The sequence below is a fragment of the Pyrus communis genome, chromosome 10, assembly GCF_041283825.1.
Source record: "Pyrus communis isolate YQ-2024b chromosome 10, ASM4128382v1, whole genome shotgun sequence".
Classification (NCBI taxonomy): Eukaryota; Viridiplantae; Streptophyta; class Magnoliopsida; order Rosales; family Rosaceae; genus Pyrus; species Pyrus communis.
The window spans coordinates 22,860,565-22,885,969 of NC_142574.1; the positions used below are offsets into that span (position 1 = coordinate 22,860,565).

Genomic DNA, 25,405 nt, shown 5'->3' on the forward strand with positions numbered 1-25,405 from the left:
CATGGGATTGCTCTAGCCCCCTTCTCGCTTAACTTCGGAGTTCCTACGGAATCCGAAGCCAGTGAGCTCCCAAAAGGCCTCGTGCTAGGTAGGGATGGGAATATACATTTAAGGATCACACCCCTGGGCGATGTGGGATGTCACACTAGTTGTTAAGACAATGTCCGTCCTCTTGCACATAAATTAATATGAATTCGCTGTATGGAGATTAGAATAGTTTAGGAAAGACCCATGACTTCAACATCGGTTGAGTTGAATTTACGTTACGTACAAGCCTATTAGAAAACTCGACAATTACAAGACTCTCATATAACGTGGCTATGTTAAAATTTAGATTGAACTAAGAGGGTTTTTTATAAATACATTCGATATTATCTACATTGGGGTGAGGGAGTGGGCTCAACTTCACAATGGGCTAGCCATAATACTTTTGTTCGAATTAGCCTTTAGCGAGAACCAAACTTAAGATCTCTTATTTACACGTAAAAAAGAATATCACTAAACCGTAACCGTAAAACTAAGTGACGGTTGAATTTAGAGTTACCCATACAGCCTTAGGTATACGGCCGTCCTCTTGGAATATTGATTTGTTAAAAGAATTCATAGAGAAAAGAAAAAGAAAAAAAAAAAAAAAAAAAAGTGAACAAACCCATCAGTCTTTATTTGGGCCACCAAAGAGTTAAACATGGTGTACTAAAATGATGAAAAGCCCATCGTGGAGCTACAAGATCCCGCATTGTGTGATCCAATTCAAGATCAGACGGCCATTCGGACTCGAGCACGTTTTCCTTTTCCATGGTCGTCTTCCTTTCGAGTTCATTTGCCCAGCCATAAAAAGAACCTGGATTTCAACAGAAGGACGAACAAATCCCGCCAATTTCAGCTTCTGGGTAAGCATTAATTTCAGCTCCCTGCAAAAAGTAGGAGTATTTTTTTTTTCTTGTTTTATTTTTCTTCCTTTTTTGGTGTATTTTGTGATGATACTGATGAAGAACTGCTGGGTGGTGCTAAGTGATTCTTTAAACTTCTGGGTTTTTAATTTTTATCAAATTGGAATAAACCCAATTTATATTTTTGCTGAGTGGTTTCATGGGTAGGGAAGATTTGTTCGCATGGATGGATGGGATTGATGATTCTGAATTGTTTGATTTTTCAGTCTAATTACATTTTTTGTTCTATTATCTGTTCAGTTTTATTCACTTTTTTTTCTCTCTATTTGTATATTTTTTACATTTTCCGCCGCACTTGTATATATTACTGAGCTAGATAACATTCAATTGTACCAATTAAATTACCACTTTTTAATTCTAATATATAAAAAAAATGCTAGTGAAAACAAAAGCATCACTGGAAATAAAAAAAGAGATGATGTAATCACAGGTTGTAATTGTAAACCGCAATCTCCTTATTTGTATGATTAGATCAATGCCTGTTTTCAGTTTTTGTCGTTGTGTTGTTGGATATCTTGAGATAATATGTTCTTGTTAGTTAGTTATCCTTTAGAATAGAACATGAGCAGCTTATGTGAACTGTTGAACAATGGTTACCACTTCGATGTTTTCTCAATACGCTGTTTTAGATTGTGAATAAATATATTCATCAATCATTTTCATTAGTGTGTGATTTTGTTTCAAGTGTTTTTTTTCATTTTTCACTTTTCTTTGCAGTACCGTTGGTTGTAGAATGCAACGACTTATCTACATTGTGAGAATATGGCACATAATTCAGTTCCGCCTGGTTTTGTGTGTCGTACATCCTTTGTGCTGAAGAGAGTAAAAACTGTTGAAGAAACCAAGAATGCTTTTGTTGATGCTTCTAATGAAGAGCCAGTCCAGATGGATACCATGTCTGACCTGACTGACATGGATAAGTTGAAAAGACAAAGGCCATGGATACTTTTCGACCAAAGTGATCTCAACTCAGAGGAGTCTGACTGTGAACAGTTTAATACGGTCTATTCCTCTCTTCCTGCTTTGTGTGTGTGCGTGTGTGCGCGCGTGTGAATATTTATTGGCTGCAGTTAAACCATATTACTGCCTCACACTTGAGTCTTAACTTGGTTATGTATGCTGATTAAGAGCTTGTATATATGTGTAGGGGGTAATAACTCCAGGTTACATGGTTCATCACCATCTTAACTACATAATAGAGTATTTATATGCTTTATATGATGATACCGAGACTTTTTTTTGGAATAAAAAAAGGACGAGATTTTAGTGCTTAGAAAAACGGAATATTATCTAAAGTGGAGAAGTTGTATGTACCTTCGTAGTATTTGTTCTTATACTGTTGAGTAGGTTTAAGTTTATGGCTAACATTTTCAAAGGGGTAATCAATGTTCTCAAATATGTACTTGAAAATATCGAGGTCTTTGAGCCTTATAACCTCCTTTCCGTTTAGGAATAGTGGTGAAGGGTGGGATTCAGTGCTCAATCCCCTGCTGGTGCATGTATTGTGTACTTATCAATTGTCAAAAGGAAAAATGTTGAGAGCTACTGTACGACAATTTCACTACGGTTTTATTCTAATCATTTCCTGAAGTTACATACATTTTCATTTTCAGGAACCCGCTACAAAATATTGCCTTCCGAAAGGTGTTACTTACGGATGTCCAGATTGCAGTGGCTGCCTGAAGGTTGATTTTCATTCACTAAGTTGATTCTCTTCCCTTTGAATTGTGTAGTTATTAGGTACTAGTTTCAACCTTTGCATTCGCCTTTGTTTTTTAAAAAATGTTTGTGAATTCTTGAAATAGGTGACTGGAAGGTGGCGGCCTGAAGATGCAAGAACAGATGTCCTTGAAGAAGCACCTCTTTTCTACCCTACAGAAGAGGTGATCCTTTTTCTGACTTTTACGACATTTTCATTTGTTTTGGGACTGACATATTCGCTGAATCCTTTGTTTTAAAATTTTAATGCTCAATTTTTTGCTTATAAAATTTCAATCCTTCAATTTCTAAAGGAGTTTGATTTTGTCCGGCAGGAATTTAAAGACACTCTTAAGTATGTTGCAAATATACGTGCAAGAGCAGAGCAATATGGTATCTGTCGTATTATTCCTCCTCCTTCCTGGAAACCTCCATGTCTTATTGAAGGAAACAAAATATGGAAAAGTTCTACATTTTCTACCCAAATTCAGCGAATTGATGGGATACGAAATCAGTATTCACCGAGTAAAATGGTTGGCTTAAATGAAAGCCCAAAAAAGAAGAGGAGAAGAATCTTGACAGTGGGATTGGACTGTGGATCTACCTCAAGTCCAGGTGAAACTGAACATTCTTATATCAAAGGTTTTGAAACAGAACCTGGACAAGAATTCACTCTTGAGAATTTTAAGAGTTATGCAGCTGATTTCAAGCGTCAGTATTTCCGCAAAAGTGAAGTCACTGGTGGTCAAGAGAAGTGGGTGCCATCGCTGGAGAATATTGACGCTGAATATAAACGTATAGCTGAAAACCCAACTGAAGAAATTGAGGTGCGTTCAGAAATTGGGACAATCGTTTTGTTACCTTCTGCTTTTCTATTGTGGAAGCTTGCTGTTAATTGTCATCTTGGTGTATTTTGAAGGTGCTTTTTGGTGATAATTTGGAGACTAAAGCTCTTGGAAGCGGATTTCCAACAGTATCCAGTGATTCCAATCCTTTGGAAAAGTCAGATTACCCTGAATATTTAGCTTCAGGTTGGAACCTAAATAATCTACCCAGATTACCCGGTTCTCTTCTTTCTTTTGAAAGCCATGACACTTGCCATATTTTGGCGCCTCGTACTCGTGTAGGAATGTGCTTTTCATCTTTTCATTGGGTAAGATTTGATAATTTCTATGGCTAATGTTGCATCTGTTGCTGAAACTGTTATCTTTTTAAAAAAAAGTAGGATAAAGTTTTCTTTTGGAACTTTATAGATAACGTAAGTGGTTGCCTTGTGTTGTTTTTAGTTTGTTGATCATGTTTTGAAATATAATCTATGAATTTTTAAACAGAAAGTTGAAGAGCACCGCTTATACTCACTGTCTTACTTGCATCTGGGTGCTCCTAAAATTTGGTATGGTGTCCCTGGTAAATACTATGTTAATTTCGAGGCAACCGTGAGGAGCTCCTTTCCAGATTCATCCAAACTAGAACACCCTGAATTGCATCATATGCTGGTGAGCTACTAGGATTATGATTCCCCCCTCCCATTTTTGTCAAAGTTCAACATTCAAAGTATCCAGTATTTTACAAGAGATGTTAACTTCTCTGTTGTTTTCTATTAGTATGTAGAGACCTTTCATGTCATGTAATTTTTGGTACAGGTTAAACAAATATCCCCGTCTGCATTGAAATCACAGGGCGTACCAGTCTTCCGTTGCATTCAGTCTCCCGGGGAGTTTGTTCTTGTCCTTCCAAGGGCTTATCATTCAGGATTTGATTCCGGTTTTAATTTTTCCGAGACAGCATGTGTTGCACCCTTGGACTGGTTGCCTCATGGACAGGATGCCGTTGAACTATACTGTGAACAGGGGAGGAGAACATCTATATCACATGATAAGCTGCTGCTCGGAGCAGCTAGAGAGGCTGTGAGGGCACAATGGGATTCACTGTTCAGGAAGAACGCTGCGGATAATATATTCTGGAAAGATGTCTGTGGAAAGGATGGGATCTTAACACATGCATTCAAGGTAATTCCTCAGATTCTATCGCATCATATTATAGTCAACTGCTGATCCTGAATGTATCCTACATATCCTACATGATTTTGAACATTATCGAACTGACACTATACAATCATGTCAGTTTTGCTTTTTGATTAAAGGGATTGTATTTTTAGGTCTTATACCTTTCCTTTTCTTTATCTGGTTTATATTTTACACCTAGTGAGACACGTTATGTGTCTCCAAACTTGATTCGATGACCTGATTTTGTTTTATCTGTAGTCGCGCCTCAAGTCTGAAGGCAGTAGAAGGAAATATCTCTTCAACTCTGCAAAATCAGAGAGGATGAAATCAAATTTTAATGTTACGAGAAAAAGGGAATGCAGCATTTGTCTCTGTGATCTGCATTTTTCTGCAGTGGTTTGTTCTTGTTGTGAAGGCAGATATTCGTGTCTGCTACACGCAAAGCAGCTCTGTTCTTGTGCTTGGAGTGACAAGATTTTCCTCTACCGTCATGAGATCTGTGATTTACAGCTACTTGTTGAAGCTTTGGAAGAAAAGTTTGACGCAGTCTACAAATGGGGCAAAGATGATCTCGGATTGACACTGCACGCGCATATTCCCAAGAACAGTCAAAATTCACCGGGGCATGTGGAGGGTGACTCTGACGCCAATAAACAGAAAGAGTCCATTTCTCGAATCAGGGAAGAAGTGAAGGCACGGATTCTGCGATCTACAACCTCAAACAAATCAAATTCAAATGATCACCGAACAGGATCCCTTGACTCTGCAACAGCCACTGGAAACGGTAAGAGTTCAGTCTCTAGCATCATGGATAAGGTGAAGGCGCATGCATTCCTCCGATCAACAATCTTCAATGAACTGAAAACAAAGGAGAATATAGTAGGACCTGCCATCGGCACAAACACAACAGGAAGCAATGCTACTCTTACGCCGAAAGGGGCTGCAGAGGGAACAACGAATAATGCTTCTCTTCTACCGAAAGAGGCGATAGACATGATGGAGGGGACATCCGATGTTTCATCTGCAAGTACAAGTGAAACAAGCTCCTCAGACTCCGACGATGTAATACCAGATCTTAACGTTCTTCTGCGCGGAAGACAAAAAGTTCCCTCACCTCCGGTGAAAAGCAGTGTTCCTCAAAAGCTACCGAATGGTGGTCGTCCGGCCGACAATTACAAGGCATCTTCTTCGAGCCATTTGGCTTCCAAGAATCAAACTCCGAGACAACCATGTCCTCAGAGTCCAATTCTTATTAGTGATGACAGCGATGGTTAGTTATGCAAATGGTGCTGAAATTGTACTTTGTATTGATAACATGTCGATGTGTTTTTTTCTGTTAATATGTTATTGACCATGATACAGTTTATCGATGCCATATTAACAATCTGCTTTGCAACGAAGAACGGGCGTTATTTCTAGAGAAGAACCTATAATCGTCACATTAAATCGTAGTACAAATGTAGTATACAAAGAATTATTAATTAATGCGTAATAACGAATTACAACGTGAAATAAAAATATCAAAAAAAATAAAAATTCACATCTTTCAGAGGCCAGCTGAAACTAATCCATGCAGAGTGACGATCCCAATCACTTGATTCTGGTCATTGATGACCGGCAAGAACTGAACCGGCGACGGCGGCGCTTCCATCTTCTGCATGGCCTCGACCGCCATAGCGTCGGGACCTATTGTTCTGGGACGTCTGTTGCACATTTCACCGACCGTGAGCTTGAAGATAGCTTCCCCACTGGCCTTGAGAGTCCGCCGCAGATCTCCGTCAGTGAACGTGCCGATCAGGCGGTGCTCGGCGTCGATCACAAGCAGGCAACCACATCCCTTGCTCGTCAGCTCCACCAGCTGCTCCATTATCAGGTCCCCTTCCTTGCAGACCGGAAGCTCGTCTTCCTTTTTCATCACGTCTTTCACCTGCAATTTTAGAAAATTAGGAGAAAAGAAAAACCCTAGAATTGGATTGAAGATGATTGAAATTGGAGCAAAGCAAGATCGGACCTTGAAGATGAGGGATTTGCCGATCCTGCCGGCGGGGTGATTGGCGGCGTATTGTTCCTTGGTGAGATTTTTGGCGCCCATGAGCGCGATCGCGACGGTGTCGCCGAAGACCATTTGGATGGCAGTGGAGGTGACCGGAGCCAAATCGAAGGGGCAGAGCTCTCGCTGCAAGGGCAAATGCACGTTCATGTCGCAGACGGAGGCGAGGGCATTGCCGTCAACGGAGGTGACGGAGATGAGGAAGGCACCTTTGGCCTTGGCACAGGGGACGAGGCGGAGGAGCTCCTCGGTGGTCCCGGACTTGCTGAAGAGGACCAAAACGTCGGTTTTGGAGAGTGCGCCGATGTCGCCGTGGAGGGCGTCGAGAGGGGAGAGGAAGCCTGAGCGGATGCCGAGGGAGACAAGAGTCTGGGAGATCTTGTGGGCGACGAAGCCGGACTTGCCGACACCTGAGAAAAATATAGTGGCGCCGACGGAAGATTGGAGAAGGAGGGTTTGGGTGAAAGCCAGTGTGCGGGGCAGGTCCAGGTGCTGGAAGAAGAAGTTGAGGTGGCTCTGTTGGGATTTGAACAGGTTTAGGAGGGTAGTTTCGTCCATGCAGGAGGGGGAGGCGGCGGAGGAGGACAATTGGGTTGTGGTGGTGGTTTTGGTATTGGGAGGAGAATGCGGATTGATGAAGTCTGCGGAAAAAGGTGGCAGAGAACCCATGATTCCTGCACTGCTCTTGCTTCTACAGAGAGGGAGGCGAAGGGAGGCGAAGGGAGAGAGATCTACGCGCCGTGTCGGTGGCGCTGAAATCTGAATAAATCAAGGGTAGCTCCTTCACACACTCATCTTTCAAATGTGACGCTCTTTTTAATTTCTGACGTGGAATGGATTAAAAAAATTAAAAGTGTGAGAAATAAAAATAAATGTGAAAACCACATCCTAATTCAATCAATCAATTTTCATATGGTCTTGGCCCGTCTATTAAAAATCAACATCAATTAATAATTTAACCCACAAAGTTTGAAGTAGAAAAAATATATTGGATTAAATCCTAAATTTTTTGTATTTTTTAAGTTTTAACTCAAGCGTTGTAGATGATTTTAAGGGATGTAGTTAATTTGAATTTTAGATTTAATAATTTTTTTTAAGTGACGAATTTCAAAAGATTTTAATAGCCTCTAGAATTTTATATAGAAATATTTTTCTATCAAGTGTTAGTGGTGTGTATAAAATATTAAAAATTAAAAGAGGGTGAGAGAAGTAATTTGAAGTGCGTGAATATAATCTTTTTTAATTTATAATAGCATGGTCATCAGTGAAGGAAATTTTGAGCTAGAATACGTTTATAAAATAAGCAAACGTATAGTTCAAAATACATAAACATTAACATACTTCAGCCAAGCTATATATTAGATAAAAGCACTAATCCGTTAGTATTATGAATGATATGTAAAAGTTTGTATATTAAACTCCTTGTATTATGCAATAGAATGCTTCATTTCAAATAGCATAAAAGTATGGTTGTTGTTTTGGGAAAATAGTAATCTCCAACCGAATTCCATTTGTCAAACCAATTTATAAAAGATAGTATCCCAACAATTGGTAAATTGATATCATATGTGCAGCCTTTTGAATATCATCTTTTATAACAAAATATATATAGCCAGTAGGAAACAATACCCAAATAAGCATACCGGTTCTTACGTGCTAAAATAGGGTTTAAGCATATGCATATTTTGGTTCTTCATATAAAATTGGTTTTGCACAAATAAACACAGCTGCATACGAAGCTTGCATATAAAGTAGTTTTGGATAATAGTAGCTAATCCAAGACAACAATAAGAAAGGAAACAACTATGGAGAGGATAAATGAAGTATGGAAATCGTTTACCCATACACAACGGGATACAGGTTGAGTCGAATGGACTCCACAGCCCTCTCTAAGTTCCAGTTTCTGGTTTATCTCTCCTTCTCTCTCTCTCTCTCTCTCACCACTTTCTCTAGCCCTTACTCGGTACACAGACTGCACCGCTCTACAGCCCTGGGTTTCTATTTATAGCTATACAAATTCGGCTAATTCTTCGATAGGAATGATGTAAAAGCCTTTTAATTGGCTATGGTTTTGGTCCAATTAGAATATAACAAACTGCTTAATAAAATAATGTAAAAGGGAAGAAAATGAATAATATGAACATATAGTTCAAATACTACCGTAATGGTGTACTGAACTTATTTGATTCAAAATAATAGTAAATTAGAGTATAAAAAAATGAAATAAAGGAATTAACGATTAAATAAGAAGTAATACAAAACTTTCTGAAATTAATAAGTATATACAACACATAATTATTAATTATATATAATTATTTTTGAAAATACAGGTCCTTACAGACCAATCGACCCCGATCGCAAATGCAAAAAGAATTGGAGATCCGTGCGTGTTCAGTTAGGGAGAAATATACCTCAGGGGCGTCGATGCCAGAAAAGTGAGTGAGGTCGAGATTGACTCGAGCGAGCGAAAGTGCGAGCCATGAGCTTCCCTTTCCGAGAGCCACAAGGGTGTAACTATAAAAGAAAGTTGAGGCTGGGGGCAGACAGTAATTTTGTAAAAAAGGAGGAAGAGTACGAAGGTGAAGTGACGCCAAGGACACTACAACAGCAGCCAACATTTTTTCCACTGGTGCCGAGTCCTCTGTATTTAATTTAGAATTTTGGTTTTGTGAGTTCACTAATCATGGAAAACGGATTTTATTTAAGAATTAGGGATTAGAACTTGCCAAAACCTAATAGTTGTTTGCGATTAGAATTTGAAAAAAAAAAAAAAAAAAAATCCATGATGGATGAGGATGAAGAAGATGTAGTCAAAGAGGACGATGAGATATGTTCCCAAGATAAGGAAGGTATAGATGAAGATGAAGGGGTTGGAAGGTAGGATTCTTGATAGCATATGGTATATATACCATTCACCTTCAAATTCATGAAAATCCCTCATCCATTAAAATCTTACCAAATTTTTTGCATTCTCACTGCTCCTAGATTTATATGTATTCTTTAAAATGTTAATCGACTAGTACCCCTATATTTAGATGTATTTTTAAAAATTCTCTTAAATTCTAATTTGACAACAACATGATTTCAAAATCTTTTCAAATCCTAATTTACTACGCCTTGATTTTAAAGTCTATTAAAGTTCTATCAAATCCTAATTTAGCTACATTGCCTAAGTTCAGTTTTTATTTGGCTCTTGGACAAGCCATTAAAACCAAATGAGAAATTTCATGGGAAAGTTTATTTGACTCATATAATCTATTTCTACACCCAACTAAGACTTTGAATGTGAAATGTCTTTATTAACATTTTGCATAACTACCATCAAGTATACGATAAAATTAACAATAAAAATAAAATTTATCAATAAACCCAAACCCTAATCATCACATAATTTTTTTCCTATGTTCTATGTTGATAAAAACCTAAGACGACCTTATAAAGAAAAACAAGCTCTTTTGATGGATGGATAGTGATATTGAAGTTTTGGCTAGCTCGCAATCAAATGTTGAATTTGGCTTCAGAAAATAGTAGCGACCTGAATTGGTTTTGCACACCGGTCATAATGCAACTTGGCTGGTCAATTAAACAGGTGGTGTGCCCATTAAGAGCAAATTCAGGAAACAAAACTCATCATTTATCTACTTGCAAGTGAAGGTTTTTTGGTTCCCTTCTTTGAGTACAAAATGAATTGATTTTTCTGCGTTTCTAAATTATTGAGTTTGAAGTCCTTTTCTAAGTGTAGTTTTTTTTGAAATCTTATGTGTGAAAAAAAAAAAAAAAAAAAAAAATCTTATATGGAGTTAAGGCATATTTTTGGCATCGCCCTGAGTCTCAAAAATATCAGAACTGGCCCTGCAAATAGAGCAGTTTTCATATCATTAGGACTTTGGAGGTTGCAATCAGTGCAGATAGAGCAGCTATGGAGTTCCTCCATGTGAGTAGAATCCCTTAATCTTTCGATGCTTAAATGATGATCTCTCCTTTGTTGGCGGAGATGAGAGCCATCCGGGATGAGTTGGTGCTTGCAAAGTCGTTGAGTGTGGAGGGTCTTCCCTATTTGGTCTTGGATCTGCCGTGAAGCACATTGGACCGCTGATTGCCTGACTAAGCTTGCCAGTAAGAACTTCTCTTGTGTTTGTCCTCTCATGAGCAAGGAGAGATTTTCAATGTGCCCAGAATATAGGTCAGTACGTCATACGTTATTATGCAAGTGGAGGAAATTTTTTTTTTCAAGTGTCATTCCACTCACTAAATGAAATTTCGCGTATGTGTTCGTATTTTGGACACATTGAAAATCTCTCTCATGCAAGGTCCTAATGACACTAGGCGCTGGTCGAGTGATAGACATAGGCCTAGCACGTAGGCAGGGTATAGGCGGTTTTTTCAGTTTTAATTAAATTTATTATACAACATATAAATAAATGTTTGCGTAAATTACAAAATAAATTTTTAATACATAATTGTATTAGATACATAAATTACAAAATAAAATGACATGTAGATTATAAAGTATTGGAGCATCTCCAAAGAAAATGTCAAATTTTGAACATAAAATTTAAAGTTGAAAGCTTATGCGGTGCTTTGATTTTTCTTAAAGTTATGTTTTCCACCCGATATATAAAATTGAACTATTATTTATTACATTATGTACTTTCCATAATGTGATAAATATTTTAGAACAAAAAACAATAGTAAAAATGATAATAAGCATTTATTAATCAATTAAAAATGGTTTGAAGTTGTCAAATTTAAGAGCAACCACTTTTGTTGCCACTCCATGTCATGTCACATAATTATTGACATTTCAATTGGAAACACTAATGTTGTCTTTTTTACTGTTATTGCTGATGTAGATCTTTTAACATTTTCTTTAAAGATGCTCTTAGAACATATTGAAAACATGAAGAACAAACATATAATGAGTATTCATCCAAGTATTTAACATGTCTCTTACAACTTATTGAAAAATAAAATGCAAAGTGAAAATTATATATTTTCTGACTAAGTGAAAGTCTTGACCTAAACATGTCTTGTCGGGTTAGGCAGACGCTTCGGCAATTATAGGGACCATTTCTTAATTTTGAAACGTCTAAAGATTAATTGAGAAGATGACTAATCGCATAAATGGACTAAACGGCGCTAGACGAAGATTTTTAAAACACTGCTTGCATGCCCACCCTTGGAAGTTACGCATGATGTTTTCTGCTGTTAGGTTTGCTGGCGACTATCCCATGTTGGGTGTGTCTTTCCAGTGTGTTTTCCATTCGGCCTTGCTGCCTGGTTTTGCCTTGCAGTATTGTTTGTGCCTTTGGGCTTTTATGAAAGTTCTTTTCTGACCAGAAAAAGTGAGGTAGCAGCCCGAGCAATCTAGTCCAAAGCGTCCGAAGCCTCTAAGCCGTTACAGAGGAGATTGAACTTGTACCCAGCTTTATCAAATCAACGTGTGGCTGAGGCCACTTGGCGGAATTGGACAACTTTATCACTTTCAGCCTTAATAATTTCTAGCAAACTGATGCTTTCCTGGAAAAAAAAAAATGATTTTGAAAAGGACAGGAGTAGGATGGCAAACAGCCCTTTTTGTTCGGTTTCCAGCGGAGGCCCAACCCTAATTGGAGCGGTGAGGAGGAGTGTAAACGGATACGGAGCTGGTTTGGGGATTCTTTAGAAAACTAGAGTCAGATATGTAGCGGTGATGATATGTTAGCATTTGACCTGAACCTGACCCGATAGAAGGTTTCTATGTTATAGCATGGAATGATAAAACATTCAACAGATTGAAGGTTGCTATGCTACTACAATTGTGTGAATTTTTTTTTAATGTTGTAACCATTTTATTAGCTTTTCTTGTTTACATACTTATATTAATTGATTACTTTATTCGAAGATCATCCTTGCAAAAAAATTAGTCAAATCAAATAACAATTAATCGTGTAACTATAGCAAAACAAATGGCAAAAACGATATGTCCTATAACTAATGAAAATTTTCACAAGAAAAATCAAACGGTAAAACGATTGCCAACTTGACTAATTTTTGGTAAGGATGATTTTGATGATGATCTTTAATAAGAGTGCAAGTTTGATTGGGTCTTCGATTTCTGATAGTAAAATTTTCGAATATGAATTTGAATATTTTCCAAAAATTTGAAACGGAAGTCTGAATGCATTTAGCAATTTCATAATTACGAATTTTTCCATAGTGTTCTGAACTTAATCCAAAAAAAAAAAAAAAAAAACTTTCAAAATATTCCAATTTCTATGGCTATTTACTTAAATTATGTAATTTGTTATCAACTTTCATATTTTATTACTAGTTTTGGATATATTTTGTTTATTGTTTTTATATTAAACATACTTCTATACCATAAAATGGATAACCATACTAGTATACCACAAAATTACTTGAATCTTTACATAAACATATACCGTATGTTTAGAAAGAACAATAAATTACATGTAAAAAAAAAATTGAGAATATTCAAAAACTTATAAAATATATGAGTTCCGAATTATGTTATGAAATTTCCAAGAGTATCCAAAATTTGAAAATTATGAAAATTTTTGAATTTGAAAATTGTGTCCCGCTCCGATCCTTCCGGAAAACACTCTTAAACATAAATTGAGTTTCCTACACTAATTAATCTTTGTACCGATGCAGTGAGAATTGTACACACACACACACACACACGTAAAGGCTAGACAACAAAACTTCTAGAGTGCTATAGAGTATTATTCTCCGAGTGTTTTTAACGTTAAATCTTAATTTTTGTATTTTTAAACTAAGCGGTTAAAACATTCAAAATATCTCATGCTCCAAAGTACCGTAAAAAATTATGAATATGACACTTCCTAACCCAGATATCCTAGTGATACCTGGATGACACGTGCTGGTTGACACTCAAGAGTGACGAAAGCCATAAATATATACATACGCAAGAATGTAAGAGAACCTATAATTCAAAAGTCATATAACAAAAACGATGATTTCTGAATATACGAATACTAGGAGACAATAATAAGATCCCGAATTAAACATGAGTGCAACGGAAGGTCCAATGATTACAAATCCGAAACAAAAGATGCACATATATGTCTAGAGCACACTACTACACGAAAGTACGAGTGCAAATAAGAAATCAAATTACAATTATCATAAGAGAATCATACACAAATGGAAGGTCGCAAAGTCACTGGTAGGGAAATGCCTCAATGCTCGGGTCGTACTCCTTGGTACTATGTCCTTAGGGGGAGCAAAACAAAAAAGGTGAGTGGACCATAATTTATATTAATACTAATAATATTCAAAACCCGAATTCTTTCTGAATATAATAACCTCCTGTTTTGAAAACATGTATAATACTACGTATAGGTTTTTCTAAAACTCTAGCATGCAAGAAATGTTCGTAGCCGTAAAATCATCTCTAAAAATGATATCGAAACGCCTGAAGGCAAATCCATAAATCTCATCAATACTATACTCTCTTGGGGTATCATAGTCGCCCGAAGGCAGTACCTGTCCATCACCCGAAGGTGAAGCTGTATGACACTGGGTTACGCCAATAAAGAAACATGGTAGGCCCCATCACTCGAAGGTGAAGTTGTACGACTCTGGGTTACGCTAGATAAAGAATATATCTATATATAACATAACACACCGACATTGGTTTCACCAGTGAAGCTGGGGGTATAACATAAGTATCCTCAACTGTGTCCTATGACCATAGACTAAATACATGTGTTGTGTGTCTGATAACCCACTAGATATTTACCGAAAACATATCTCAAAAACTCATGCCAAAACAACAGAGCTCAAAAGCTAAACACCTTGTCAAATAAATCCATGCTAATTCATATTCGTAAGTCCACCAAATTTCATACGTATAAAACCAATAGTTCATAACCTTCAGTAGAAGTAATTTCGATAAATCATTAATATAGAAATCCATAAAGCATAATATAAAACATGTTCAAATCCTGAAATATGAAATGCATGCTAGACTGATAGTTATAAAATATTCAATTTGACAAGGGGTCCACTCACGAATACTTCGCTCTTGGGGAGCTGCTTGAACTAGGGAGGACTGGATCACTTCCAATTGGTGCACCAATTTGAGGGTTGACCGAGGTTGGAGTTGGCCGTAAATTGTCTCGCGGGAAAATTTGGGTTTTGAGTTTCGAAGCTTGAAACTCTCGGCTCCAACGGTGGATCACTCAAATGGTGCTCCGATGATGCATGCAAGGATATATTCGAGTTCCTTGAGTCTCAGGGATTCCAAATATATGATTTTGGGGCTGGGTTTCTGAGAGAATCGAAGTGAGAGCAAGAGTGAAGCTCTCGGAGCTTAGAGAGAGAGAGAGAGAGAGAATGAGAGAATTTGAGAGTTAGAGAGAGGGAAGTTTGCAGAAGTAAGGAAGGAGAGATAGTTGTCACGTGTGAGGGAAAAACAAAAGAAAACTGTGGGCCGAGTTTTGGGTTTGAAAGTCACACGCCCAAAGATTTGGGCCGGAATGACAAAGCTTAACACGAGGGCATAATCGTAATTTGCTACTATTTTTAGAACGGGTTGTTACTGACTAGATAGATCCTCTCGACAGACGGACAACGAATCACACGTATAAGATAAAAAGTACTACTACTACTACTACTACTACATAGCAGAGGATCTTAATTCCAACGCGATCTAAATAATTTCGTTGTGATGGGTCTAGCTATATTAGCTAGCGACGAACTATACCTCTCTATGCGACAGAGGGAAAACCTAGCTAGAAATATATTTGACAATGCAAGCGTGGTGTCCTTTCGTCAAACTAGATCTCTGCATGCTTATATATGTCCAGTGACCTGAAGACCAAATTAATAGTTGGGTGGGGTTCGATCATGGAATGGATGCATGGTGGTCCTGATAAGCTGAGGTCATTTTAATGACTTCATTACTCTTTTATTATATTTATTATCTAGTCTTCGAGTATTGCAGAATTCAAAAAATCAATGGACAAAAATAAAAGAAGTACAAAAAGGAGAAAATGGGTGTGTAAAATACCTTCTTTTCTTATTATATCTTAAATTATCCAGTACATACGCATCGAAATAATAAAGAATTATTTATTTTAGTTTAAATACAGAATTGTTATATGTTGTGAAGATGTGAAGAATTGTCTTTACATTGGAAGTTTACCAAACCTTACATTTTCTTACAAAGAAGTTTGATTTCTTCCCATATTGCTAATTAGTTTACAGTGGAATCTCAACTTCCTTCGATTATTACTCTAAAACAATATTCATACATGGACATGTAATTTCAGTCGAATAAAAGTTCCAACAAATTAAATTTTGATCCACCAGGGCTTACGTGACGCACATCATGGATCTTAAGAATTGCACACATGACATATGACTCATTAAAACTAAATGAGTTATCAAAAGTGACACATGCCAGCATATGAAACCTCTGTCAAACAAATCAAATCAAGTACATAATGGGACACATTAATCATAATTTGATCACATTATATGAATTAGGGTTTAGTTCCTAATTAAAGATTCTGATTTAATTGGAGCTGAATTAAATAATTAGCTCAAATACGATCAAATCTAAAAATCAATCTCACAAATCACGGGATTCAAATTGGGGATTCTAAACGAAGACGTAACCTCTTGCCTATAAATTCTAGGCTCATTTTCAATAGATGAACCAGAAAGCTCTATGGCCAAAGCAAACACAAAACATCTTATGTTCTTCATCAAGCTCGTGGAGTATTAACAAGCTCAACAAACATGTGCTGATTCATGCGCCACTAGAGTTGAAGACCACCCACCACGTGAAACTCATGATGGTACAATTTCATTCAAGATGAAGCCTCAACGACATTTGAAGAAACCTCAAGCCCGGTTCAAGATCAAGTATTCATCACCCTTGAATCGAATACTATATTGGAGATCGAATCAGAGGAATATTAGAATAAACCACAAAGATTGTAACCCTAAACACTCATTAACACAAAATCATAATTTTGTACATGTATTCTTATTTCATTCATTGTAGGAATTTTATTGTTTACAATACTTTAGAACTTTCTTTATTTCAATGGGAATAACTGCATAATGACATGATAGAGTAGCAATAAAATTCAATTCATTTCCTCCCGTCAAGATTAAAGCCAAAGCACCCAAACTTTTTAAGGATAAATCATTTGTCCCCGAAAAAAAGAAAACTAAACACAATGAAATTCTTTTTATTCAAAAGCGCGTGTATACATTTCTTTAAATTCAAGCCTTTGTTGAAAAACTAGTACGTACGATGGCAACGGATTGAAGCTAAAGCACCAGAGCAGAGCTATGTGTGGGTTCACAGTTCACAGCTTTATCATAGCGATTTTGAACAAAAAGAAACTATACGAAGCATATAGAGGACACGACGGGCCCCCCCTCTCCTCTCTCAACGCATATCCCTGCAACTCCTTATTTACCATGGACATGGATTCTCTTTGTGGGAATCTAAAATCAATCGTGTTTATTTATCGTATATTATACGGCTAGTTTTCATTAGGTATCATTTATATTTAATTTTAAATAATTTCTAATCGTACGATGTATAATAAATTGACACGATTGATTGATCATCCAGAATAGGATCCGGAGAGGATCCTATTCCAAAAATGCAGCAAAGTATTTGATCAACTGCACTTAATATATTGATGACCAAGTCAATGTCAAATATAAAATCTTTAGTCAATTCAGTAATTATGTCCTACACATGTGGTATATGCACAGGCAAATAGCTAGGACGGCTAGATGAAATCGGTTAGTATCCGGATCCTATTCCAAAAATGCAGCAAAGTATTTGATCAACTGCACTTAATATATTGATGACCAAGTCAATGTCAAATATAAAATCTTTAGCCAATTCAGTAATTATGTCCTACACATGTGGTATATGCACAGGCAAATAGCTAGGACGGCTAGATGAAATCGGTTAGTATGTACCCATATATATACATGGGTATAAGATTTCACGTTTTGGAACTGTTTACAATATTTACATGTATTTATTACAATTATTATTTGACTGTTAAGATGATCATTGTATTAAATACATGTCAGCATTGTAGCTAAATCTCTAAGATTTTAGGTTATTTGCAATAATTGTGTTTAAATTACTCTATTCCTTTTCATATATTTCTTCTATTATTTTGTTGGTTTGAACTTGCAGTCCATCATATTCTTTATCTTTGTTCTTAATTTGTACATAGCCTCTCGAATTCTAATCAGACTAAGGGCTAGTTTGGTATTGTTGTGCTTTGAAAAAAACTGCTTAGTTGTGTTGTGAGAATAAGCTCATTTTTGCTATTTCACGTTTTTCAGCTTTTTTTTTTTTGTCATCCAAAACTATGAAAATAAGTTGTTTTTAAATGTTTACCAAACACTTTTTTTAGCTCAGTTTTTTTTATATCCACTTTTTATAAAAGCACCTCAGTACCAAACCAATACTAAGTAATGATCTAGAGATTACGGTTTTCAATCTTTCTCTTTCTGATTTAAGACTGTAGGATTTAACAAAACTGCATGCCCCCTATAGTGATCCAGTGATGTATGATATCATTTTAGGAATAGCGCAGACTGTTGCAGAATCAGAAAATCAGTTTTCAATATTGTTAGAGATGGTTAGAATAGTTAACTGTTCTCTTTCTCAATAACTATGTAATTTAATGAATAGAAAATATATATAATCAATCTATAGGACACCATGGTACATATTATTAGTTATTATATTTGAGTGTATATATGGTGTTGGGCTATAAATAAAGGCATGTGCTATCTACACACTTTAAATTATTTCTCACACATCCCTTGTTAATTTTTGTCCGTTGATTTTCTTTAATTCATCCGATCCGAAGGCCAAAAATTAGAAGGGTGTGTGAGAAGTAAAATAGGGTGTGTGGATATTACACCCCTAAATAAAAATAAGATCTGCTATGGGGTTTATGTATTTTTATTTACGCAAAAGTCCCACGACATTACCCCTATCAACTTCGAAACTCAAATCAGGGCTCGGACTACTATCTCATTTTTTTTTAACCTGTACGAGGGCTTGGACACGATTCTTTCCGAGGCGCGTTTGCCACGCAGACAATCGTAGCCCGGGAATATCTTGCTCCCTTAAATTCATACGTACTCATTAGCCGACATGCTGAGGTCACTACCGTTATTGTGAAATAATTACATTTTGTTTCTCGTTTGTGCAAGTTTGTAATCTTGACTCTACCATGAAATGATTACATTTTCTATGTAATTTTAGTTTCTATTTCGCTTTTTTTTTACTTTTTAGGAAGACATACATAGTTACATTGAATTTTAAGTCCTTGTTCACTCCAAGCACATAAAATAAATTAATTGAACCAACATCCCATGGGATGCACAATCATTTAGTTAAGATGCCAGATTTTCACGAAACTTTCACACACACTTGAATACAAACACTGTATGTTGGCAGCCTTGTTAGGTACCTCCAACGATGGCAAGCCTATTCTCTCTTTCTCTTAAGTCATCTTGTGGCGCTGAGACCGAAAGCAACACTCGAAAAAAACATGTGCTGAATCCAGTCCAAATTCCGTCCGAGTTTTGAAACCAACATATATAACATAAAATTTTAATTCTCTCACTGAATTCTCTATCTCCTCGCATTTACCTTTAACGTAACTTAGGAGATAAGGGCATAACTGAGGAAATAAAGTATACATGCATTTGTTATATACATTGTGCATGTAAGTCTCTCTCGACGAGGAGGTGTGCTCCAACCAGTGGTGGATCCAGGATTTCAAGATCAGGGGGTCCCAAGATAAAAGTTCAAAAAAAAAAAAAAACATATTAGACTAGTTTTGTTCCATATCACTATTTTTTTATTGAATTTGGTTCATTGAATAATCAAAATTAATCAACCACATTAAGTGGCCAAGTGGTAAGGGTGTGGATTTCAGCTCTCAAAATACAAAAAACAGGGAGGTCCAGGGTTCAAGGCTCCAAGCTGGTGAGTCTGTTTGATTGTGGCCAGAAGAAAGCTGAAATGCCCCCATGAGTCTTGCTGACCCCTAAAAGGGGTGGATAACCATGGCTTGCCACTAATTGTCCCTTTTTTTTTTTTTTATAAAAATAATAATAATCAAGATTTATCTCCAAGGTAATAAAACTAACAAATTCTTCTCAGCAATAGAACGCATCAATTAATGACTCTACAAAGATGAATTTGTTAATGTAACATATTTGGAAGAAATAACTTACATGAATTTGGAAGAAATAAAATTAGGCAACTAGAGGTGGTGGAACGGAAAATGGTGTTGGGGGATGGGGTAACTTGAGTTTAAAGTTGGGAGGTTGCGACGATTGGGGGTTGGGAGTTTTTAAATACAATTTGGGAATACTGGAAAAGACCGGGGTTCTCGGGCTTTGTATAAAAATAGAGATATTTTAGTTTTTAAATCTTTTATAATTACCTTGCTAAAAAACGCTATCGTTTCGGCTAGGTCTTTTAAAACAAAAATTAGAAACCTCTTCTTATTTGTTATAAGCACTGGCATGCACATCCATGGAGGCAACAATCCTCTCCACTGCATCTGCCCAAATTGTTAGAGGGTCCCAAAGTTCGATCACAAGTGTTTCTTCGGGTTTCCGGAGGGTCCCGTGACCTCCTGGGTCCCTATATGAATCCGCTCATGGCTCCAACAATATTTAAACTTCAAAGATTTTGGATAGTCACACTTATTTTACTTCCACACACCCTCGTTAATAATTTATTAATCTAACGACCAAAAAATAAAAAAAGTGTGAGAAATAAAAATATGTCTTTGATATCACTAATCCAAGATTTTTCATGATGTTAGAGAGTGTAATCAAATATTTACAAAGGCAGAATATCCGGTGTTTGCAGATACTGCAGTTACTTACTTCAACGCGACATGACATGTCTACCGAGTATCCGTACGCTGGAAAAGTCCAACACCACCGCTGGAAAAGAGAAGGAGGCCGTGGGACCCACAGTTGGGATTTTTGACTGATTGGGGCCCAACGGAACGCCAATAAACTTGTGATGGGGACGCGACAACAATCTCGTACAGTTCGCGGATCGAGGAAAGAGCGAACGAAGGGACCAGATGACGGCACGTCCTGCGTTCGGAGTGTGATTTGCGGTGGAGATCTAGGGTTTAGAAGAGGCGAAAACGAAGTACCATAAATGTCAGTAAAGCCAACATAAAAGACAGGTGCGCACATGACTTTGCACGGTTGGGCTGTCCTGATTGGGTGCCCTTTTTTGCGCAGAGTTCGAACGTCCAGTCAGAATTGACCGTAAATGCGGGATTCTCGTACTCAAAGAGTTCAGTCATATATGATCGTTTTCTTACCTCTCAAATTCATGAATTGTTTCTATATTTGATCGCCTTGATCATACTTGTTGCGTGTTTTAGATAAGTTGATCGATTTTACACTTGATTAGTTGGTTCAATAATGATAATTTCTTTTTTGCTGGAGATTTTAAATTTTACTCGCTTGAATACAATTGTTCGAAATTAATAACTGATGATTATGATCACGCTCGTCACATTATTAATAGACTAATAGTGTTTTTAGAAAGAGAGATTAGAGAATATGGTTATTAGTGGTTGTTCTGTACGAGATCTATTTAAATTCTCTATTACATTGTATGTGCAATCAAGTTCATATATACACTCTCAACGAAATCTCTCTCTCTCTCTCTCTCTCTCTCTCTCTCTCTCTCTCTCTCTCTCTCTCTCTCTCTCTCGTTTAACAAAGAACAATATATTTGTATAACAAGTCCGATATTACGTTGTGGTATATTTTGGCTTGTTGTAGATCGATTAACAACTCAATGTAGAATTTTTTTTTGTAATTGTCCTATCTTTTGTATATAAAAGGAAGACAACAATCGATTTTAAAGAGAAGACCTAATTGGATTAATAGTCCCCGTGGTGATAGGGTAGTTGGAAGATAGCTCATGTAGTGAAAAAACTAGGATTTAAGCCCCTGTGTTAAAGTCTATTAGGATTTATGCACTAAATTAAAAATTTTGTCAATTTTTTGTTAATTACTAGCACATGAGCCACACATACTACGCTAAAACAGAACTCTCCATACACATATTAGGCTAAAACGGACCTCTCCATTAATTGTTAACGCGTGGGGCTAGCTCACATGCTAATAATTAACAGAAAGTTGACGAAATTTTCAATTTTAGGCATAAATCTTAACAAACTTTACCACATTGGCTTAAATCCTAGTTTTTTTTTACTACATGAGCCATCTTCTAACTACCCTATCACTATGGGGACTATTAATCTTTTAAATGGAATATTTTTCTTGTTGTTACAGTGCATGCGTATCAATTGATATTTGCTTCACAATGTGACAACAATTCATAATTTTGAATTTAAAAATTACAAATAAGTCACAAGTTTGAAAAATCGAAAATCCACGTAAGGGAAGATTCCATGCAGATCGATGCAGATCAAATGAATTTGAGAGGAAGAGATCCAAATGCTTCACAATTATTATACTGTTTAGTTCCTGCCAAGTCAGTTCAACTTGATCAGCCGGAAATAATGCCCCGTAACATACGAGCCTATATTCTGCATGTTGAGAGGATAACGTGTGTAGGGGTGCAAGGGGTTAGTAATTTGAGTGGTTTTTAAATCATGCAATGGGAAGCTGAGAGGTACTGTTTGAACATTGGTGCATGAACTAGCTAGTTGTACTGCCTAATCCTTTCTCCATTGGAGGAGCTTTTTACTTTTCTCGAGTGAATTGGAATGGATATATCGATCACAGTGGCTTAAATTATGCAATGCATAGCAAGTTCTTGGGAAGGTAAATTTTTGGGCAGCCTTAGCTTTCTGCCAGAATTTTGGCCTCTATTGCCCGATTTGTTGGCGCCCAATGGCACACTTCTCTACCACTTCACAGTAAAATTACTTCAACTCAAAAACACAGATTACATCAAGTTTGCCAATGATTACTTAGATTAGGATGACTACAACCATTTGCGAGCATAAGTCCTTCCTATATATAACAGTCGTCGTGAACAGGCATCATAAGTAATATCCAATAAATCGACAAATATTTTATTGAGATTCTAGTTTAAATAACAAATTTAAAAAAAAAGAAAGAAAGTAAAATACATATTTTTAGTTTAGGTACTAGTTGAAAAGTCGAATTAAATTGGTGAACTTTTGTTTTAACAAACGATATTATTTATGCTAAGAGAGGTGAGTGGGTTTAGCCTCACAATGTGCTACAAGAATGTGATTCAATTTGCCTTTGGCGAGAATAGAACCTAAGATCTCTCATAAGTAATACCACTAGACCGTAGTACTAAATGACAATTTGGTAGTTAAAATAACAGTAATGCCCATACCATCATAAGGCATAGCCATCAATCTTCCCAATGAGTTGTGACTAACATGCATACGTACTACTTATTTTAGTGAAAAATAGTAATTTCACTATGTTAATCGCTTAGGGCGTAGGGCCCAAATTTGAAAGTTCATAAGTCGCTGCAATTGCTATTTCATTCCCTTCGCTTTGATCGTAAACACTCTTCTTGCCTTGACGTTGTTCTAAGACCTACACCATAAGCCCTAAGCTCCTCCCAAGAACATTCTAAAACCCTCAACCCAAAATGATCAACCCCAAATATTAATGACCTTCTAAAACCCTAAATCTTCAAAGCCATCCCCGACTCTAAAAGGACCTTATAAAACTGTAAAGGAAATAGGTCTGAGGACAAGATGGCAATCTCACATGTATTGATTTCGCCACAATTCATTGTGAAGGTATTTTTCCTAAAATATATAGTTGATCTTGGTATTTTTTCTAAGTATTGTATTTTTCTTTAAAACACATGCCCAACTTGATATTTAATATGAATTTATCTTATTTTTACGTAGTGCTAATCACACACTCATTTTTACTTTTCTCCAGGGCTGGCCCTAAAATATTGATGGCCCTAAGTGAGCTTTTGAGAAGGGGGCCCAAAGTTTCCAAGTCCTTCAATGTGTCACACAATCATATAGGTTTTTTCATTTTTTTTAAACAAACAAAATAAAGAGAAAAAGCCTCTAAACATCTAGTACACAAGAAGTATCGAGTTAAATTAAACAATTTGATGAGTACAAGTTGGTCATAAGAAAAATATAAAACATCAAACAAAATACATAATCAACACCAGAACTTATAACTGCATCAAAACATCACACAACCAAGTTTCTTTCCTACCTTTTTTCAATAAATAACATAACTATGACAATGCATCTCTATGGAAAGCATTACACTATTTGATTAATTTCAAATAAAAATTAAATTCATAGTCTGAAAATTAGATTACCTCAAATTACAATCTTCTAAACCCCTTGAGATAATTAATGTGCAAATATAGTGATATAGTGAAATAGTGATAGGGAGATGGAGCTATAGGGGAAGGGATTTGGATCCGCTCCAGACCTTAATGTGTCTAGAGCCTCCTCATCCATTAATCTGGGCTGGACAAATTGAATCCAACGATCTCCTTTAATTCATTTTCCTGGCCCATCACACACAACCAATGGCCCTGATTTGACTTGCACACCAATAAACGGCCCTGATTTGTGGATGAAGAGGCTTCAGACACAAAGGTCCGGAGTGGATCCAAATCCTAGGGGAAGGCTCAAAGAATTACAAAACCCTAGGCTAGGGCTTGAATGGAATATTTAACCAAAAAAAAAAAAAAAAAAAAAAAGCTCCAATAGAATAGCTTACTTTCTTAATTTTTTTTGGTTAAATGATGAAAGGATTAGAATGGATGGACTAAAAAACGGATGAAAAAGAAATAGAAAATAAGGAGAGAGAAATGCTTTTGGTGGGATCAAACTCCCACCCACGAAATAGGTTAGCCTCTAGTTTCATCACGCGGTAACCATCAATTTGGTTAAAGTTCTTGATTTTTTAATATTTATGACAAAAGAAATTTCGGGGCCCCTGCCGCTTGGGGGCTAGGCGGCCATCTCTTCTGGCTACCCTCAAGACCGGCCTTGCTTTTCTCACACCTCTTTCAGTTTTTGGTCCCGAATCGAATGAATTGAAGAAAATCAATGATGAAAAATTAACAAGCATGTATGAAAGGCAAAAATAAATGTGTGAATATCATTATTCTATTTTTATTGGGTTCAAATGAGAAATTCAAATTTTCAATTTGAGACTGCACACGTAAAGAGAAGGATATATATGGAGAGAGGGATATACAGAAAGATGTAAACCAAAGTAAATTGAGGTTTTAGAGTAGAGAGAGGTGTTCTTAGAGAGAGAGAGAGGGCTTTCTTGTGTATTAAGAAATGATTCACTTTCATTAATCTTGAGTAAATGATACAACCATTACAAATGACATATACTAATCTGTGTTAGCTTATATACTTATCTATGTTAGCTTACAAGCTAAGTTAACATTCTAACAACTTGCTACTTAGTACTACGGTCTAGAAGTATTCTTCTTTACTGGTAAGGGAGAGGCTTTAGATTCAATTCTCGCTGAAGACGAATCTAAACCACATTATTGTTAGCCTATTATGAAACTTAGCCTACTTTTCTATTCTTTTAATATAAATAATATCGTTTATTAAAAAAAAAAAACATTCTAACGACTTGTAACTAACTTCCTAATCTAT

At 36.5% G+C, this 25,405-nt stretch overlaps 2 protein-coding genes across 2 annotated transcripts; one reads left to right on the forward strand and one right to left on the reverse strand.

Moving 5' to 3' along the window:
• The first annotated feature begins 686 nt into the window (after positions 1 to 686).
• On the forward strand, positions 687 to 6,054 carry LOC137729678 (putative lysine-specific demethylase JMJ16). Its single transcript, XM_068468682.2, has 9 exons — positions 687 to 890; positions 1,668 to 1,952; positions 2,564 to 2,635; positions 2,756 to 2,833; positions 2,984 to 3,475; positions 3,568 to 3,801; positions 3,980 to 4,144; positions 4,292 to 4,657; positions 4,913 to 6,054. Exons 2-9 carry the CDS (start codon positions 1,713 to 1,715, stop codon positions 5,927 to 5,929), a joined length of 2,664 nt encoding a protein of 887 aa, XP_068324783.2. The 5' UTR covers positions 687 to 890; positions 1,668 to 1,712; the 3' UTR covers positions 5,930 to 6,054.
• A 63-nt stretch (positions 6,055 to 6,117) lies between these two features.
• Positions 6,118 to 9,189, reverse strand: LOC137729680 (putative arabinose 5-phosphate isomerase). Its single transcript, XM_068468684.2, has 3 exons — positions 9,116 to 9,189; positions 6,666 to 7,527; positions 6,118 to 6,581 (listed from the first exon to the last, which is right to left on the reverse strand). Exons 2-3 carry the CDS (start codon positions 7,371 to 7,373, stop codon positions 6,201 to 6,203), a joined length of 1,089 nt encoding a protein of 362 aa, XP_068324785.2. The 5' UTR covers positions 7,374 to 7,527; positions 9,116 to 9,189; the 3' UTR covers positions 6,118 to 6,200.
• Between the last annotated feature and the right edge of the window lie 16,216 nt (positions 9,190 to 25,405).

Coding starts and splice junctions, on each gene's coding strand:
- LOC137729678 (XM_068468682.2), top strand. CDS start 1,713: ATGGCACATAATTCAGTTCCGCCTGGTTTTGTGTGTCGTACATCCTTT. Junction 2,636..2,755: donor ATTGCAGTGGCTGCCTGAAG/GTTGATTTTCAT, acceptor TTCTTGAAATAG/GTGACTGGAAGGTGGCGGCC. Junction 2,834..2,983: donor TTTTCTACCCTACAGAAGAG/GTGATCCTTTTT, acceptor TTTGTCCGGCAG/GAATTTAAAGACACTCTTAA.
- LOC137729680 (XM_068468684.2), bottom strand. CDS start 7,373: ATGGGTTCTCTGCCACCTTTTTCCGCAGACTTCATCAATCCGCATTCT. Junction 6,582..6,665: donor GCAAATCCCTCATCTTCAAG/GTCCGATCTTGC, acceptor CTAAAATTGCAG/GTGAAAGACGTGATGAAAAA.